Genomic DNA, 14,875 nt, shown 5'->3' with positions numbered 1-14,875 from the left:
AAACACATTCAGCAAAACAATATGTTTTTGTTTTTTTTCTTTTCCTCTTATTTTAAAAGATTGTATAAAAACCCACAAAACTTTGGACATCAAAAATCCTTTAACTAAAAAAATAGCACCAGGGAGAGTTAGAAACCTTTACAAAGCATTAAAAAAGGCATTTCTGAGATCTACCTCCTCGCAACGTGTTTATGAGCACACCATAAAAGGCAGCGTTCCAAGGAAGACTTGTCTACTGCGATTCTCATCAAGTCAGCTTAATGCCAGGATCGTTCTCGTTCCCCTTTTATCTTTGTTTGCTTTCCCCAGGTCCTTTTTTCTCTATTTTTCTTTTGATCAGACAGGAAGGGATGTGAGATCCGGCACATGAAACGGAGGATGCGACTGAGGGGAGCCCACGTGGCTTCAAGAAACAAAACTCATTGAATGGGATGGCAGAAGGATGGGCATCCCAGTGGCACCTGTGGACCTTGGCTGCTGCTGGGTGACAGCAGGGGGTGGCAACACTGCCTGCCCTGCCCACACCATGCACTTATTCTCAGAACATTTTCCCCTCCGGCCACTGCAGCCCGATTTCCCAGCCCCAGTGTAACCATTCAACCCACTCAGCAGGATTTTGAAATGTCAGGAAAAAAAGGGAAATGCTTGGAAAAGGACGTAGTGAATATCTGTAAACTACAGCCGAACGCATAAAACAGTATCTCCCTAACTAGAAAAGTAATTCTATCAGCTCACAGTTCAGTTTCAGCTACATTCAGGTCTAGGAGTCTCCACATTCTTATGTAATGCCTTAAAGCAGCAATAGACATTAAACAACAAAATTTAAAGTTTTACAAAAGGTCTTAAAAAAAAAAAATAAAAAAAAGATTTGGTTTGCGTGTTCTGCATGTTCAGTGTACATAACCTGACCCGGGGCCCTCACACCTGCTGCTGCAGCTTGAGGATTTTTGGCAGTCGTTTCAAGAGAGGTTTATGCTTGTTTAGGAGGTGAGCAGCTCTGTAGTCCACATTTGCAGCACGCCAGCAGCTGCCTCCACCACTCACTGCTTTCCAGCTCTGGGCTCAAGTGGAACGTTTAATGCTCTGGAAGAGACTACTCGCCTCATCAGTGATGCACACAGCTTTGTGCTGGGTGATTAAAGCTCGTTTTGTCCATCATTTCCCAGGCAGTGCTGTCTGTAGTCCCATCAGGAAGGCACCCGGCCAGGTTCTTTGGTTGAAGGCGCTTCCCGAGCCCTGTGGCAGCGGGGGCACAGTGCTGGGAATGGTGGGCACAGGGCTGAGCCCTCCTCGGGCAGCAGAGCTGCGTTGTGACGGACAGACGAGGGATGCAGCATGGGCTACTCGCAGGCAAAGTAATCCTTGAGAGGGGAGAAGAGGTGCTGGATGACAGGGATGCTCCAGGACCTCCCGAGCAGCTTCTGGCGAGCCCCACGGCTGATGTTGGAGACGTCGGTGCAGTGCAGGGGGAAGCCAAAGATCCTGGAGGGCAGAGGAATGGATGATGCTCAGCAGCTGCCCTGTGCCCATACGGCTCCCATCCAGCCCCCCGACCTCACAGCCACCCCTCACAGTCCCTACGTGCCACCAGACCTCAGTGCCATCACACCCCACAGCCACCAGACCCTGGCGGCACCACAGACCAGTATCACAACCAAGGGAAGGCAGTGAGTCATTTTTCCAGGCTCCCATGCTAAGGTCAAAAATAGAGAGTAATATTGGCTGGTGCTTATTGCCCACCCATCTCAGAGCACCTTGCACAGCTTGTTCAATGTCAGCCCATGTCACCACTGCCCATTTTTCCTGGTAACACTTTCGGAGGAGCTTTGAGCCCATGGCCCCAAGCTCATGGGTCTTATTCCCAGCACTGCCTCAGGATCCTCTGGGTAACACCGGTGCTCCCACTGGTTGGATGGGAGTTCAACTGCCACATCTCCAAGGGCACGGCCTGACAAAGGCTCAGTAATTGCTGTTTAACTTTCAAATCCCTGCATGCCTCTGGCTCAGCTTTAATTAGTTTCAATTCCAATAAATATTGGCAATTTAAATATAAACAAGTGAAAAAAAAATCGAGCCTGTGTTTGCTGGCTGAGGCCTTAGTAAGCAAAAACTCCACCTTGTGCACGTGGAGTGCAGGACTGCTAGCAATTGCAGTGTGCTCTACCCTCACTCATCGTGTTGCACTTGGCAGTAAATTTGGGGTTGCTGTAAGGTGTGAACAGAGCCTCGAGCTGGGCTCAGCTCTGCACACATCCAAGCACTGCGCACAGCAGCGGCACATCCCTCCGTTGGCTGCAGCTCTGGAGACAGCAACACCGCAGTGTCAAGCAGCACAGAACCTTGCAATACCACAAACAAAATGAAACCGTGGCTGAAGGTTACCTGTTCATCCCTGGGAGGTTGCCCCAGAAGTAGCGTGCTCTGTGTGCAGCCGATATCTTGATGGCATCGATCATAACAGGGTTACACTGCAGCCCGAGAGAGGGAAAGCAAGTTAGCAGAAGGGTCAGGGTGTTTTTTTTGCTGGGAGCAGCCTTCCATGGATATGTATGGGTACCCCATTCCTGCGCCCTTCCCAAAGCCACAGCGATCCCTACCTCCAGGAACCGAGAAATGTCCCTCTTGTCGTTGACCCTCATGGCCACCACGTTCTCAAACATCCAGAAGAAGGGCCGTTCCTCTCCAGCCTTGGGACGGGCGTAGTTGAGCAGATGGTAGAACTCGAAGAAGAGCCGCCCGGTGCCCTCCGTGCGGGGGGACCCAGCAGGGGTGTTAGGAGGGGACCGCCCGCGGCCCCGCAGGTTTGGCTGAGGCGTGGGGACGGGCTCTGGTGGGCCTGGGGGAGACAGCGCTTGGCACGCATCCCCGGACGGAGCCACCGCAGAACTGCGTCGCCGACCCCAGGCAGCCTGGGGGCTCCCAGCCCCGTGGGGCCAAACAGCCTCACCGTACGGAGCCTTCCTGGGTGGGCTGGCGAGCGAGAGGTCGTTACAGGGGCTGCCGCCGATCACCAGGTCAAAGGGACCCCACTCCTCAATCTGCAGTGGGCAGACAGAGCTGGTTATCGGGGCACAGCACCCACCCAACCCTCCCTGAACAAAGAGCAGTGCAGCTCACGTTTCTCTTGGTGATGTTCCTGACGTCGTGCACATAAGTGATGTTGCCCTCGTGCCGCACGGTGCCCACTGCCAGGGGGTCCTCACAGATTTCGGAGGCGATGTACTTCTCCACTTGGATGCCCAGGTCCTTCAGCACCAGGTACCCTGTCGGAGATGGGAGGCTGAGGGCTTTGTGCTGGGACCAGTGCCCACAGTGCAGCCAGTGCACCCAGCACAGCCTGCGGGCAACATCCCCACCCCCTTCTCCCCAAGCTTTCTAATAGGCTTGAGGCTATGGCACAGAGCCTTCTTCCAGCACCTCACCTGTTGCTATGCCATCAAACAGAGAGAGCACTCTGATGGGTCTCCTCTTGGCTGGTGGCACCGCTGGGTAGATTTTGGGTGCATCCTGTAATGGAAGACAGCAATGAGATCGTTTCCCCTTGCAGCAGAGCCCTGCGGAGCTCAGGGCAGTGCTGCAATGCTCCCCAAGTCGAGTTCCCTTTGCAGGGAGCATCCATGGGGGGATGAGCCCAGCACACCTGGATAAATGAGACTGAGGCAGAGCCAGGGGAATTTGGGACAATCAACCCCTCTCCCCTAGCCCTGTGCACCAGGCTCACTGCCCTCAGCCCTTACATATTCCTGCCCCTTGTCACTGGTGAAGAAGTCCTGCAGACGCGAGCTCCAGTCCTGCCGGCGCTGCAGAACCCCATAGCTCCTCTGTGGTTGGCACATGTAACAGTTCCAAGGCTCCTGCTCTTTCGCCTTGGCTGACGAGCCTCGTCCCACCAGAACCTCCAGGCATTCCACACAGAAGCACCTGCCCAGACACAGCACCCCTGGGTGTCAGCCCAGCCTCTCCCACAGCCCTGTCCCATTTTGAAGGATGCTCTCCCCTATCGACGGCATTCCAGGATTTAGGGCTGCTGACACAAACTGATGACTTAAGCCTGGGTAAATCTCCTACCACCCTCCCCAGGACCTGTCCAAGTGCAGCCAGCTCTGTTTTGCCCCAGTGTAGTGCACTGCTCCCCCCTGGCCCCCAACCCAGCACCAAGCTGTGCAGGGACCACTGAGGCACAGGGGGGGCCCACCTGCAGCAGCTGGCATTGCTGCAGAGCAGCAGCTCCTTGCCCTCGCAGCACACGGTGCAGTAGGACTGGTAGCCATCTTCATCATACATGTAGAAGAGCTCCAGGAATCTATCCTGGCAGAGAGCAGATGGGAGGAGAGCATCAGGATCTGTACTCAGCTTCCCCCTACCCCCAGCTCAGAGATGTGCATCCTCAGCACCTCGTGGGCACCACTCAAAGCATGCAGGGAACTCAGAGGGGACCATGCCAAGGGATGACCCTGCGCTGGGCATGGCAGGCTCAGGTCTGGCAGTTTCCCCTATCATCCCCATCCCACTCCCAACTCCATGACTGCAGCCCTGCTGGCTGCTCTTACCCTGCAGGTGTGGCACAGGCCCCCCTCAAACAGCGGGTGGAAGGTGGCTGGGTTCCTCCTCCCACATGACAAGCAGCTGTCTGAAGGCAGAGAGAGCTCCACTCACCCCATGGCTCCTTACAGCCCATGGTTCAAGGGACCAAGCGGGGCTGGAGACACTTCCCCAGCTGTGGGCAGGTCCCAGTCCTGCAGCCCTGTCCCCAGTTTAACACAGTGCATTTAAAAAAGGACCAGTAGATTCTGTCTGGTGCTGCCTTCCAGCACTTCCATCATTCCCAGCCCTTGTACCAGGATGGAACAGGCAAATGCTTACCTTCCAGACTCCCACTGTTGTTCGTAACTTCGGAAACCATTTGTTCTTTAAAAACAAATAAACAAAAAAAGATTTAGCATTCCATAAAGTAACTTCCACGCTGAGCAGCTAATGGAGCCCAGCTTGCAGTTCTGCAGTCACAGTTTGGCCTTTAAGGCACAAGTGAGCCCAGCCAAAGCACAGAGAGTTGTTTTTATTTAGGAACCCACGCACTGCCCACACCACATCCCAGTACCTCGGGTTTGGTCCTCCTCCATGCGCTGCTCCTTGCTGCTGTTGCAGGGGTTGCTCTTCAGCCTCTTGGTGGGAGGACAGTGCTCAAGGCACAGCACCTCCTCCGTGCCGTTCCTCAGAGCCCCGTTCTCTGCAAGGGACAGGCAGCTCCAGTGGGGACACGTGGGGACAAGACCCCCTGAGCTTTGTCACAATCCCAGAGCCCTTCCTTGAGGCTCCAGTTCACCCCAGGGTGCAATGCTCATATGGGATGCCGCAACCCTGCAAATCAGCAGAGATCATCTCTGCTCACTGGCATCCATTGCAGGGCAGAACTGCCATTTTTGCTCCTTCTTCCTCCTCTCAGCAGGTGAACCGAGGGAGGAGCTGAGTGGGACCTTGATTATGTTTGCTTCTCTCCCCATGGGGTCTGTGCTCCCACTGCTGCCCCCAGATCCACAGCCCCCAGGTGGTCACAGATCACATTTCATTGCCAACAGCAACATTTTGGAGAGTGCTTCAGCGTGCTTTTTGGAGCCCTCAGCACCATGCCCAGCTCCTACCACCAGCCCACCTGAGCTTTTGGGTGGCTGCAGCCCTTTCACACCCAGTGGTTTGAAGCCGGTGAGCGCCCAATCGATCATGGGCTTCAGCTGCTCCTCCAGGGACTCCCCAGGGGCAGAGGTGAACGTCTTCCCCGAGCGGCTCCGGGCAACCTGCAAGAGGAGGGCAGTGGAGCACAGTGACAAAGCACGGGGGGATGGTCCCCTCCCCTTCCCAGCAGCAGCAGCTGGCAGATTCCAGAACTGGGAGTGCCACGGCCACGCCAGCCCCCAGCTGCCCCCCACCCTGTGCTCCCCGTAGAGCCCAGCTCTGCTCTGCAGTTATACCTCCAGGGCATGGTATATGGCTCGGCGGTAGGAGACCAGCTTATTGAATGTGGCAGTATTGAAATGCTGCCTGAAGGCCATCAGTCCTACCAGCTTGTCTGCGGAAACCTGGGACAGAGGGACAAAAACTCAGTGTTGAGCAAGGACACGACTCGCTCCTGTCCCCATATGGCGTGTTACAGCTCTGGCAGAGAAGTTAGCAATAGCTTTGTATGGAGCAAGCCACACTGTAGCAGGGAGGGAGGGCAGAGGAATCACTGCACACGTGGCTATGATAGGCTGTGTGCACCCTCTGCTGGCACTGAGCCTCTGCAGCATGGCACCCAGCATGGGGCTGTGGGAGGGCAGTGCTCAGCAGGGCACGAAGTGAGTGGGGACAGCTGGGACAAACCAGGAAGGAAGATGGGAAGGGGACGGGCTGCCAGCACCAGAGTCAGGAGAGCACCCCAGAGCTGCAGTGTACAAAGTGCTGCACTCCCTGCTATGGGGAGGCTGCAACTGGACACACACACCCATCCCCCTGCACAGGCAGCCCCAAAGATGGGCACAGATCACAGGGACTGGCACAGGAGGGGCTCCAGCCCACCCCCAGCCAGAAGCAGCAGGCTCACCTCGGAGAACTTCCCGTCCCCAAACCACTGCACCCATCTCATGCCCGACACCGCCTGGCGCTTGGACGTGGCTCTGTAGGAAACAACGATCGCTGGCCACCAGGAGAAACCCTTGATCTTCCCCCAGACGAGCTCCCCGATCCCAAATTCCTTCCCATCCTGAAAGCAAAGGATAACACACAGATGAGCCAGGAGCATGCACCCACCTACGCTTCGTCCCAGCACCCGCACAAGGATGCCCTGGGCTGCTGCGGTGCAGAGGAACTGGGCACTATGCAGAGTTGCAACAGCACTCGTGTGGAGCTCTGCAAGGATGCTGCCAGTCCTCAGACTCCCTTGAATGCTTTGAGGCAGCCTGGGCTGGGTCCCACGTCCCAGACAGCCCTTGCTCATGGGGCAACAACCCATTCATCTGTCTGCAGCATAGTGACAGGGCACCCACCCTCCTCTGCTGCCCTCAGGGCACAGCAGGAACCAAGGCAGATCAAAGAGAGCAAATACAGAGCTGGGACAGCTAGTTGGTGTGGCTGAGACCCTCCAGCAGGCAGACCAGCACTGCACTGGCTCCAGGATCTTCCCACAGGAGCTGTAGCCTCATGAGTAGAGCGCTCCTTCAAGTTTTGTTCAGCAATTAGGCACCTAATTATTCAGTGAAAAGCAATTGCCCAATTCCTGCAAGTCTCAGGCCCTGCCGTGATGCCAGACACCAAATCACTCCGTTTTCACTCCCCCTTTCAGCATCTCCCAACAGAAAGGCATTCTGCGGGCAGGAAGCTGCCCATCCCAGCAGACACAGCTCCCAGCAGGCACATGCTGCACTCAGGGCTGCTGGCAGTGCTGAGCTGCACACAGTACACACACAGTGCACATCCTGCTGCCAGCACCCAGAGGGCACAAACCCACCACCCTCCCTCCACCCAGCACAGGAAGGGGGTGCTGGAAGAGCACAGCCTCCCCTCTACCTGGTACTCCAGCGCAATCCCTGCATCCCGGCTCTCTGGCTCCTCGGCCACCAGCTCGGTGGAACCGTTCTGGCCCTCCTGGGAGCTGCTCCCCGACAGCGTGCTGCTGCTCTGCGATGAGTCCCGTGAGTCCTCCTCTGTCAGGTCGATGGTGGTGAGCACAGGCACGGCCGTCCTCCTCCGGGAGCTCTGTGTGAGAGGGAGTGGTGTGAGAACCCACTGGGAACAGGGAGCAGCCCCCACCGCCTTGCCCCTACAGCACAGCACGACCCCCAGCCTCTGTGATTGGGATCAGAAGGTTCAAGGCTGGGTGCAGCTAAAGCAGCACTGCTTTGTGCGTAAGACACACAGCAAAAAGGGCATCTCTTACTTTCCTTCCTTCATTTCACCCCAGCCAGTCAAAGCACCCAAAGGCACACACACACAGATCAGAGGGAACCTGAGGCACCGGGGCATGCGGCACTCAGGCCACCCCCAGCCATGCACACAGCTCCAGGTCCCTCAGCTCTCACCCGCAGCGGAGCTGGCAGTTCCCTGAGAGCCTCCACGCTGCTCGTTTCCTTGATCTGCATCTCGTGGTGGCTCTGCCCTGCCTGGAAGATGAGGCGGACGGGGGGCTTCTGCCGGAGGCTGCTCTCCCAGCCAGCACTGCCTCGGGGCCGCACCTGTAGAAAGGAGCACAGAGGTGAGCAGCACACAGGGACACAGACAGCATTGGAGATGAGGACACAGGGTAGATCCCGGGCAGAACTTGCACACCCCACTTGCACGTGAGTGTGCTCAACCCCACAGCCTGGAGGCACTGAAGGCAGCTTTTCCCCTGTGGTTTGCAGCAGCCCAAACCAGGCATGCTTCTGGCATCCGGCACAGCACTTTCGAAATGAAATGAGATTTTTACAGCAGGGCTCTGTGAGTGAGCAGCCCCTGCACGTGGCGTAGTGGGAACGCAGAATTGTCACCCCAGCTGAATTTATGGCTCTTTCTTTTCAAAGCCTCACAGTCATGGGAAGATCTCCAATCTGCACTCACCTCCTGTGGCTCCATCAGCGTGAGTGGCCAGGACAGCTCCTCCTTGGACAGGTCTTTGCTCACCCTCTTGTTCTTCAGGGGTGCCAGCCCCAGGCTCCCAGCATCTGTGCAAGGGAGCAGAGCAGGCTCAGCTCTATGAGCGGATCTCACGAGAGCAGTGTGTTGGGATGGGAAGAGATTGAAGCCTCATCTTTCAAACAACGCAGTGAGAGCAACACTTTTGACAGTCCCATCAAGTTTGCTATTCATTCCCTTTCCAAAGCAGATACTCTCCCACGATCCGGCCAACCAAGAGCCAGAATCTGGGCACCACAACTCGAGCACTCTAAAGCTGGGGTACATCCCGACCCCAGCAGCACACAGCTTGGACCCTCCAGCCCCACTCACCTGGGGTGCTGGGCTTCCCACTGGCCTCCAGCAGCAGGGCAGCTGTGTCCTTAGTGGGATCAGTGCAGTCCCCGTCAAAGAGGATCAGCTCTGCCCTGCAGTCCGCCTCATCCCGGCCATGGCTCTTCTCCTTTTTCATGGCTGCCTGTGGAAGCAATAGGGGATGGTAAACAGCCAGCCAGAGAGCCCTCGGAAAGGCAGAGTGGGCTGTGTGAGCTTTTCAATCCAGGCACAGCCTATTCCCTTAGCAGCTCTCCTACAGCACCGGGGACAGGCAGAAGGCTCTGGCTGGGGATGCATCTGCAGTAACGCTGGGTGCTGATGGGCACCTGGACAAAACCTCCCATGTGGCCCTGCAGATTCACCAGCTCCAGCAACCCAACACATTCATTCCTAGAGAAGCACCAGGACTATTCCCAGACCTATTCCCAGCCGCGTGTGTCCACAGAGCACTCCCAGGCTCCGTGCTGTGCCCAGCCGTGACTCAGACCCTTCCCATGCCCTCCATGCATGCGGCACATAGGGATAATCCTGCCCCCAGCCCCCAGCCCCACACAATGAACTCCTGCCCTGCACAACCCCCGGCTGCAGCAGTGGGTGAGCACTGCAGACCAGGCACAGCCAGCAGCACCGCGGGGCCAAAGTCCTGTGTCTGCCGTGCTCAGCCCCCCGAGAGGCATGCAGGGCTGGTGCAAACATCTGCCTCTGCAGCCATTTGCACGTCAGGGTCAGGCAGCTCCCAGCTCCCCGCAGCGGCTGTAGCCACACTAGCCACACTTTCACAAGACCCCGCAAAGCCAAAACCGCCAGCAGCTCCGAGGCCAAAGGCAGATTGACCCCAAAAGAGCAAAGCTACGCTGAGCCCGAGCTGGGCGTTGCCAAACATTCCCGCCACGGAGACCTCTCCCATTCCCCAGCAGCACCCCCTGCCCCGCAGCAGCCATTTCACAGCAGCAGCGCTGGAAGCGGAGGGCTCCAGGAGCAGTGGGACACGCCTCGCCTGCGCCCGCCGCCTCTGCCTCCCCGCGGGTGCCCTTCCTGGATCGTGTTTTCGGAAGCGCCAGCTCCCAGAAGCTCCCAGACTCTCCCAGAGGCACCCAGGACGGTGCAAACGAAGCTGCCTCATTGCCGGGCTATGGGTCTGTGCTGCGACTTGCCCCTTCGCCAGCGCCGTCATTTCAGGAGCACGCAGATCGGCTCGAGGAGTCGGGGAGCAAACAGCTTTGCCTGTCCAAGGCCCTGGGGGGGGGGGAATGCATTGCAGCCCCCACCCCCAGCCCCGGGCTCCAGCCCGGCCGCCTGTTCCCCAGCGCTCCCGCTCTCAGCATCGCCTCCGACTGCTTCACTAACAATTGAGATTTCTGCTTTGAGATCATCTGTCAGCACCTCTGGCAAACAAAGACCAGTCAGGGTTTGATGTTTTGGACGCAGAGGGTTGCATTAAAACCCTGCTAAAACCCAAATGTGAAGGGAATCAGGTGCCCGGCCCCCACCTCTCCAGGCAGGGACCGCAGGCACACATCCTCCCCCCCGCCAGAGACACAGCTCTGTAACAAAGGGACGAGGAGGGAAACTGCACTGGCAGGAGCCTGAACCACATAAAGCCCTACAGCTGTGCACTGAAATCCCATTGCTGTAGCACATCTGCTCCCAGAACCAGAGAAGAACTCCCAGGAGCTGCCCAGACTCACCGTGTGCCCCCGACTGCCCTGGATGCTTGCACACACAGCCCCAGAACAGCAGCTGCTGGGGATCTTCTCCCCAGCCCCAAATCATTGGCAGCAGTGATGCTGCCAGTAAAACCAGGGCATCCTAACTCTAATCAGAGCATCTCACAAACATGCCTCATTCAGAATCCCATAAACTGAGCGCAGACACGCTGCTCTCTTTAGTACAGGTGATGGACAGGGACAGTGCCAGGAAATGTGACAGAGAAGGGCAGCAAGGGATGGGGACACGTGGCACTGAGGTGTGGGGAGGACAGCCCCAGGGGCCTGCTTGCTCCGTGCACTCCTCCAGCTGCACAGCCTGGGATCACTCAAGGACATCTCATCACCATCCTCTGATACGCAAGTGGGAAAGGGAACATTATACCAAAACACAGGCTGCAAAGCTAGCTAAACTCTTGGCTTCGCCAGCCATCCCCATTCCTTCTCTTCCCCATGCCAGCTTCTGTGCCAGGACACAGAGCCGTGCCCCTCCAGCACGGTCACCCCGGTCCATTCAGCTCCGCCTGCTGCAAGCTTGGAGAGCTCTTTGTCCTCACCTCCCCTCACAGAAGCACACCAACATGTGCAGATAGGGCCTTACGAAAATAATAAGAAACAGAGCACTCCCCTCGCATGCTTCTCTCTGGCAGGGGGGAGGAGAAAAGCAGCACCGCAGCGCTCTCCCTGCTGAACGCAAGCAGACAGAGCTACAGTGACACAGCCCATAGAGACCTATGGAGAACCAACGACTCCAGGACTCCAGCTCTGATGTTCGAGGCTCCCCAAGAAGCTGGCGTTCCGGCAGCCCATGACACTGCCTCGGTGACCGGGACGTTCCCTGCAGCCATACCCCATGGAGACAATAAACCCGCTGCCTCCAGATCCCGCCCTAGTTTTGCAACACCAGCTTCTTTACGGTTTGCCAAGCTGCTTGAAGCCCGTGCCATGGCATTAACTGCTTAGGGAGCCCGCGGCTGGGAATGCCCGCTTGTGTCCGGCTGAGCTCCGGGCAGAGCACACCTGAAGGGCCCCAGCTCAGCGCCGGGGCAGCTCCGGGTCGGGCCGCTTTCAATTTTCCCTCTTAAGAAAACAGAAGAAGGGCCCTTATCAGGTCGGTTTCCCCAGTAGGTGGAGAGATTGCAGGGGAGACGGGCGGACTTTGCCTCCAGACAGGGGCATGCATATCAAAAGGCTGGAGGGAAGCACTGCGCGATGGCTGGGATGGCAGCCATCACCCAAGCCCCGTTTGAATAACAAAAAGAACTAAAAGCCCCCAATGGACGGGGCCGGCTCCCTCCAACCCCGGCTCTGCAGCCGGCTCCGGGCGATCACGCAACACAAATGGCCTTTAACGCTCCCCGAAACCGAACATTTCCCTCTAATCCTGCGAAGAAAAGAGTCGCCGGGTTGGCAGTTTAGTAAGAAAGGGAGCGCATTGGGGCAGATATGCTCATTAACGTGCCGGCCTCTCCCCTCCCCTGCCCGCTTCCTGTGCCTGGCCCCTTCCCCGCTGCCGCTCTCCCTCCCCGCACGCCGGGCTGCGGCACTTCCCTCCATTTTCCCCCCCGTTTCCTTTTCTGCCCTCCCTGCCCCGCTCCCCGCCGAACCGCCGCAGCCCTTTTGTGCCCCCTCCCTGCCCCCCTCCCCCCGCCCCGTGCTCCATTGCCCCTTTGCATTCCGTAAAAGCTCGCTTGAAAGAAAAGAAACAAAACAAAACAAAAAACCACAAACCGGCCCCTCCTCTCCCAGCGAAGACCAGGCCTGGGAAGTCTCCTGGGCAGCCACCATCACGGCCAGCCGCTGCTCCAGCCGCTCGAGGCTCGTTACCATGCTCATCGCGGTGCCCGGTGCCGGCGGGCAGGGCAGGCGGTGGCCCCCGGGTCCCCTCGGTACGGAGCGGCTACTGCATCCCCGCTGCCCTGCACAAAGGGAACGGAGTGATGACAATGACACCTCGCTGTCCCCGTCTCCCACCCGCCCTTCCCAGCGCGGGGACAACCCGACGCTTCTTTACGGCTCGGGGAAAGGCAGGAATGGAAATCCTCCTGCGGGGCAGCGATTTCAAACACCGCGGTTCTCCTCTTCAGGCTACAGCATCCCGGTGTCCCCTGACCCCTCGCCCCGAGGGTGTCACCGCAGCCCCCGGCACTGTGTTGCCGCACCGCAGGGACACCCCCCCGCAGCCTCTCTCCCCGGGATCTCCCCGGGCCCGGCGGCAGGAGGACGAGGAGGAGGTGGAGGTGTTTCCCACGCACCCCCCGGCGGCTGCCCCGCAGCTGAGCGCACCCCGGCTCCGGCCGCCCGCTGCCCTCCGTGCGCAGCTCGAGGGATGACTTCACGCTTCAGACACCACCGGGAGCCGCTCTCCTGCGGAAAGAGAGAAAGAAGATGGACTGACACATCGTCGGCCCACGGAGAGGAAAACAAAGGTGTTTATACCGAGTACGGCCAATGCCACCGCGGGCTCCCGGAAACCCTCCCGTCCGCCCCAGTGCCCGCGGGGTTGATGACTGCAGCATCCCCGGACCCTCCCAGCCCCGAAGGCATCACTTGTCGCTTCGCCGTCGGGAACGCGGGGCCCCGTGGCTTTGCCGTGGTCTGCCGTGCCTCGGCCGTCCCGGCATCGCGGGAGAAGCCCAGCGCCCGCCCCCTCCGTGACAGCCCCGGCCGGGCCCCGCGGAGCGCAGCGCCGGTAACTCGCGAAGTTGCGGCAGGAGCCGGCGGGGCCGGGCGGGACCGGCGGGGCGGGGAGAGGAGGGAGCCCGGGGCGCGCCCGTCGCCGAGTCCCGCAGGTCTCCCGGGGCCGAGAGCCGGCAACAAGTGGCGGCGAGGCCGCTGCCCGCAGCCCCTCCCCACCGCCCGCTGCCCCGTGCCGCGAGCCTCGGTAACCGGGGAGAGACGGGGGCCCGGGACGCTCTCGCAAAGACCCGGCGCCGCGCTCCGGTACCGCGTCCCCGCCCGCCCCATTGTCCCCCGCAGCCGCGAACAACAAAGCCGCCCACGAGGATGCGTCGCGGCTCCAGCCCCGTGGGCTCCGGAACCCCCGGCTCTGCCCCCGGTGTCCGGTGCCCGGCCCCGCGCTCACCTGCGCCGCGACGGGACGCGCCGTCCAGCGGGGCCGCGCCGCCACTCGCCGCCTCCCGCGCCCCGGCCGGCCCCCCGACAGCCCCGCGCTCCGGTTACATGGCGCTTTAACCCTGCCCGTGCTGGGCAGCCCCTCCTCCTTCGCCGCCGCCGCCGCCCCACGCCGCACGGCGGGGGAGGGGAGGGCGAGGTTCGCACCCCCCGGCCCGGCCGCCGCCCCCGAGCCGCGCAGCCCCCCCCCCAAGGAGCCCAGCATTCTCGGGGTTCCGCGCCCCTGCAACCCCCTGCCCGAGTTTCCTCCACGTGCCCTGCATTCCACCAGTGCCCCGCGCCATCGGCGCCCCGAGCGCTCACTCCCCCACCGCTCCACATCTCGTCGCATCGCTCGGGGCGCCGCTCCCACCGCTTCACCATGCCTCGCATCCACTTTCCGGGGTTCCATACATTCCCCCCCCTCTACCTCCCGGTGTCTCCATCCCTCAGTGGTGCTCCGTCCCCAGTGCTGGCACCCTCAGGGTTCAGCATCCCCCCAGGGTTCAACATCCTCCCGGGGCTCAGCCCTACACAGTGCAGCCCCCAGTCCTGCCGGGTGCTGAGCCTCCCCCTGCCCACAGCCCTCCACCACGGCGTGGATGGACAAAGCCACACAAGTTTTGCAATAGTTTATAATTTTTTCCTCCTTTTCCTTTCCCATGCAGAGGCGAGCACTTGGAAAGGCTGCAGTGGGGACGAGAAAACAGTCCGCACGTCCCCTGCCCCAGACAAAGCATCCCGAGTCCACGTGGGGTATAATCTTCTCTGCTCCCTTGTTATTGCTGCTGGGTACAGCAGAAAACTGGATATCAGGAAGGAGAGGGAATATTGTTAGCCTGCTGCGATGGAAATAAGCTCTCAAGGCCAGGAGGAAAAATGAGGCAGCCAAAGTGTCAGCAACCTGCACACAGTGCCTACACAGGCCCATACAGCAGGTTCCCCACACCACCACCCCACTGTGCACAACGTGAGCATGAAAAATGTGGCTGCATGTGTAGAGAAAAGCCCTGCAAGTGAACAAGAGAAGCAGACGAGAAATCTGGTCTGGGGAAGCCTTTGGGAATGCTGGAGATTACCATTCAAATAAACACATG

General features: G+C 59.1%; 1 protein-coding gene across 5 annotated transcripts; it reads right to left on the bottom strand.

The window, feature by feature from the left end:
• Positions 1 to 1,212: 1,212 nt before the first annotated feature.
• DNMT3B (DNA methyltransferase 3 beta) lies at positions 1,213 to 13,840 on the bottom strand. Of its 5 annotated transcripts, XM_031588522.2 has the most exons (21): positions 13,750 to 13,840; positions 12,951 to 13,031; positions 12,396 to 12,583; positions 8,956 to 9,100; positions 8,569 to 8,672; positions 8,052 to 8,204; positions 7,540 to 7,728; positions 6,578 to 6,736; positions 5,967 to 6,074; positions 5,651 to 5,792; positions 5,099 to 5,227; positions 4,864 to 4,908; positions 4,551 to 4,630; positions 4,196 to 4,308; positions 3,738 to 3,921; positions 3,423 to 3,507; positions 3,118 to 3,263; positions 2,948 to 3,038; positions 2,598 to 2,836; positions 2,383 to 2,468; positions 1,213 to 1,482 (listed from the first exon to the last, which is right to left on the bottom strand). In XM_031588522.2, the coding sequence occupies exons 3-21, from the start codon at positions 12,498 to 12,500 to the stop codon at positions 1,341 to 1,343; spliced, it is 2,445 nt and encodes an 814-aa protein (XP_031444382.1). In that variant the 5' UTR covers positions 12,501 to 12,583; positions 12,951 to 13,031; positions 13,750 to 13,840; the 3' UTR covers positions 1,213 to 1,340. The 5 variants fall into 5 exon arrangements, with proteins under 5 accessions (XP_031444382.1, XP_090008114.1, XP_031444377.1 ...); XM_090151988.1 differs by having other exon boundaries at positions 2,598 to 3,038; positions 12,920 to 13,031; XM_031588517.2 differs by having other exon boundaries at positions 2,598 to 3,038.
• Between the last annotated feature and the right edge of the window lie 1,035 nt (positions 13,841 to 14,875).

Source organism: Phasianus colchicus, chromosome 17 (genome assembly GCF_987193195.1).
Source record: "Phasianus colchicus chromosome 17, bPhaCol1.hap1.1, whole genome shotgun sequence".
Lineage (NCBI taxonomy): Eukaryota > Metazoa > Chordata > Aves > Galliformes > Phasianidae > Phasianus > Phasianus colchicus.
The sequence above is the reverse complement of the archived record's forward strand: the minus strand, read 5'-3'. Positions and strand labels throughout refer to the sequence as shown.

What these genes read in the sequence shown, in the direction of transcription:
- DNMT3B (XM_090151988.1), bottom strand. Translation starts at nt 12,500, where the DNA reads ATGAGCATGGTAACGAGCCTCGAGCGGCTGGAGCAGCGGCTGGCCGTG. An exon ending in CGCTGATGGAGCCACAGGAG is followed by an intron (nt 8,205 to 8,568) that starts GTGAGTGCAGAT and finishes TCCTTTCTACAG; the next exon opens with GTGCGGCCCCGAGGCAGTGC. An exon ending in CCATATACCATGCCCTGGAG is followed by an intron (nt 5,793 to 5,966) that starts GTATAACTGCAG and finishes CTCCTCTTGCAG; the next exon opens with GTTGCCCGGAGCCGCTCGGG.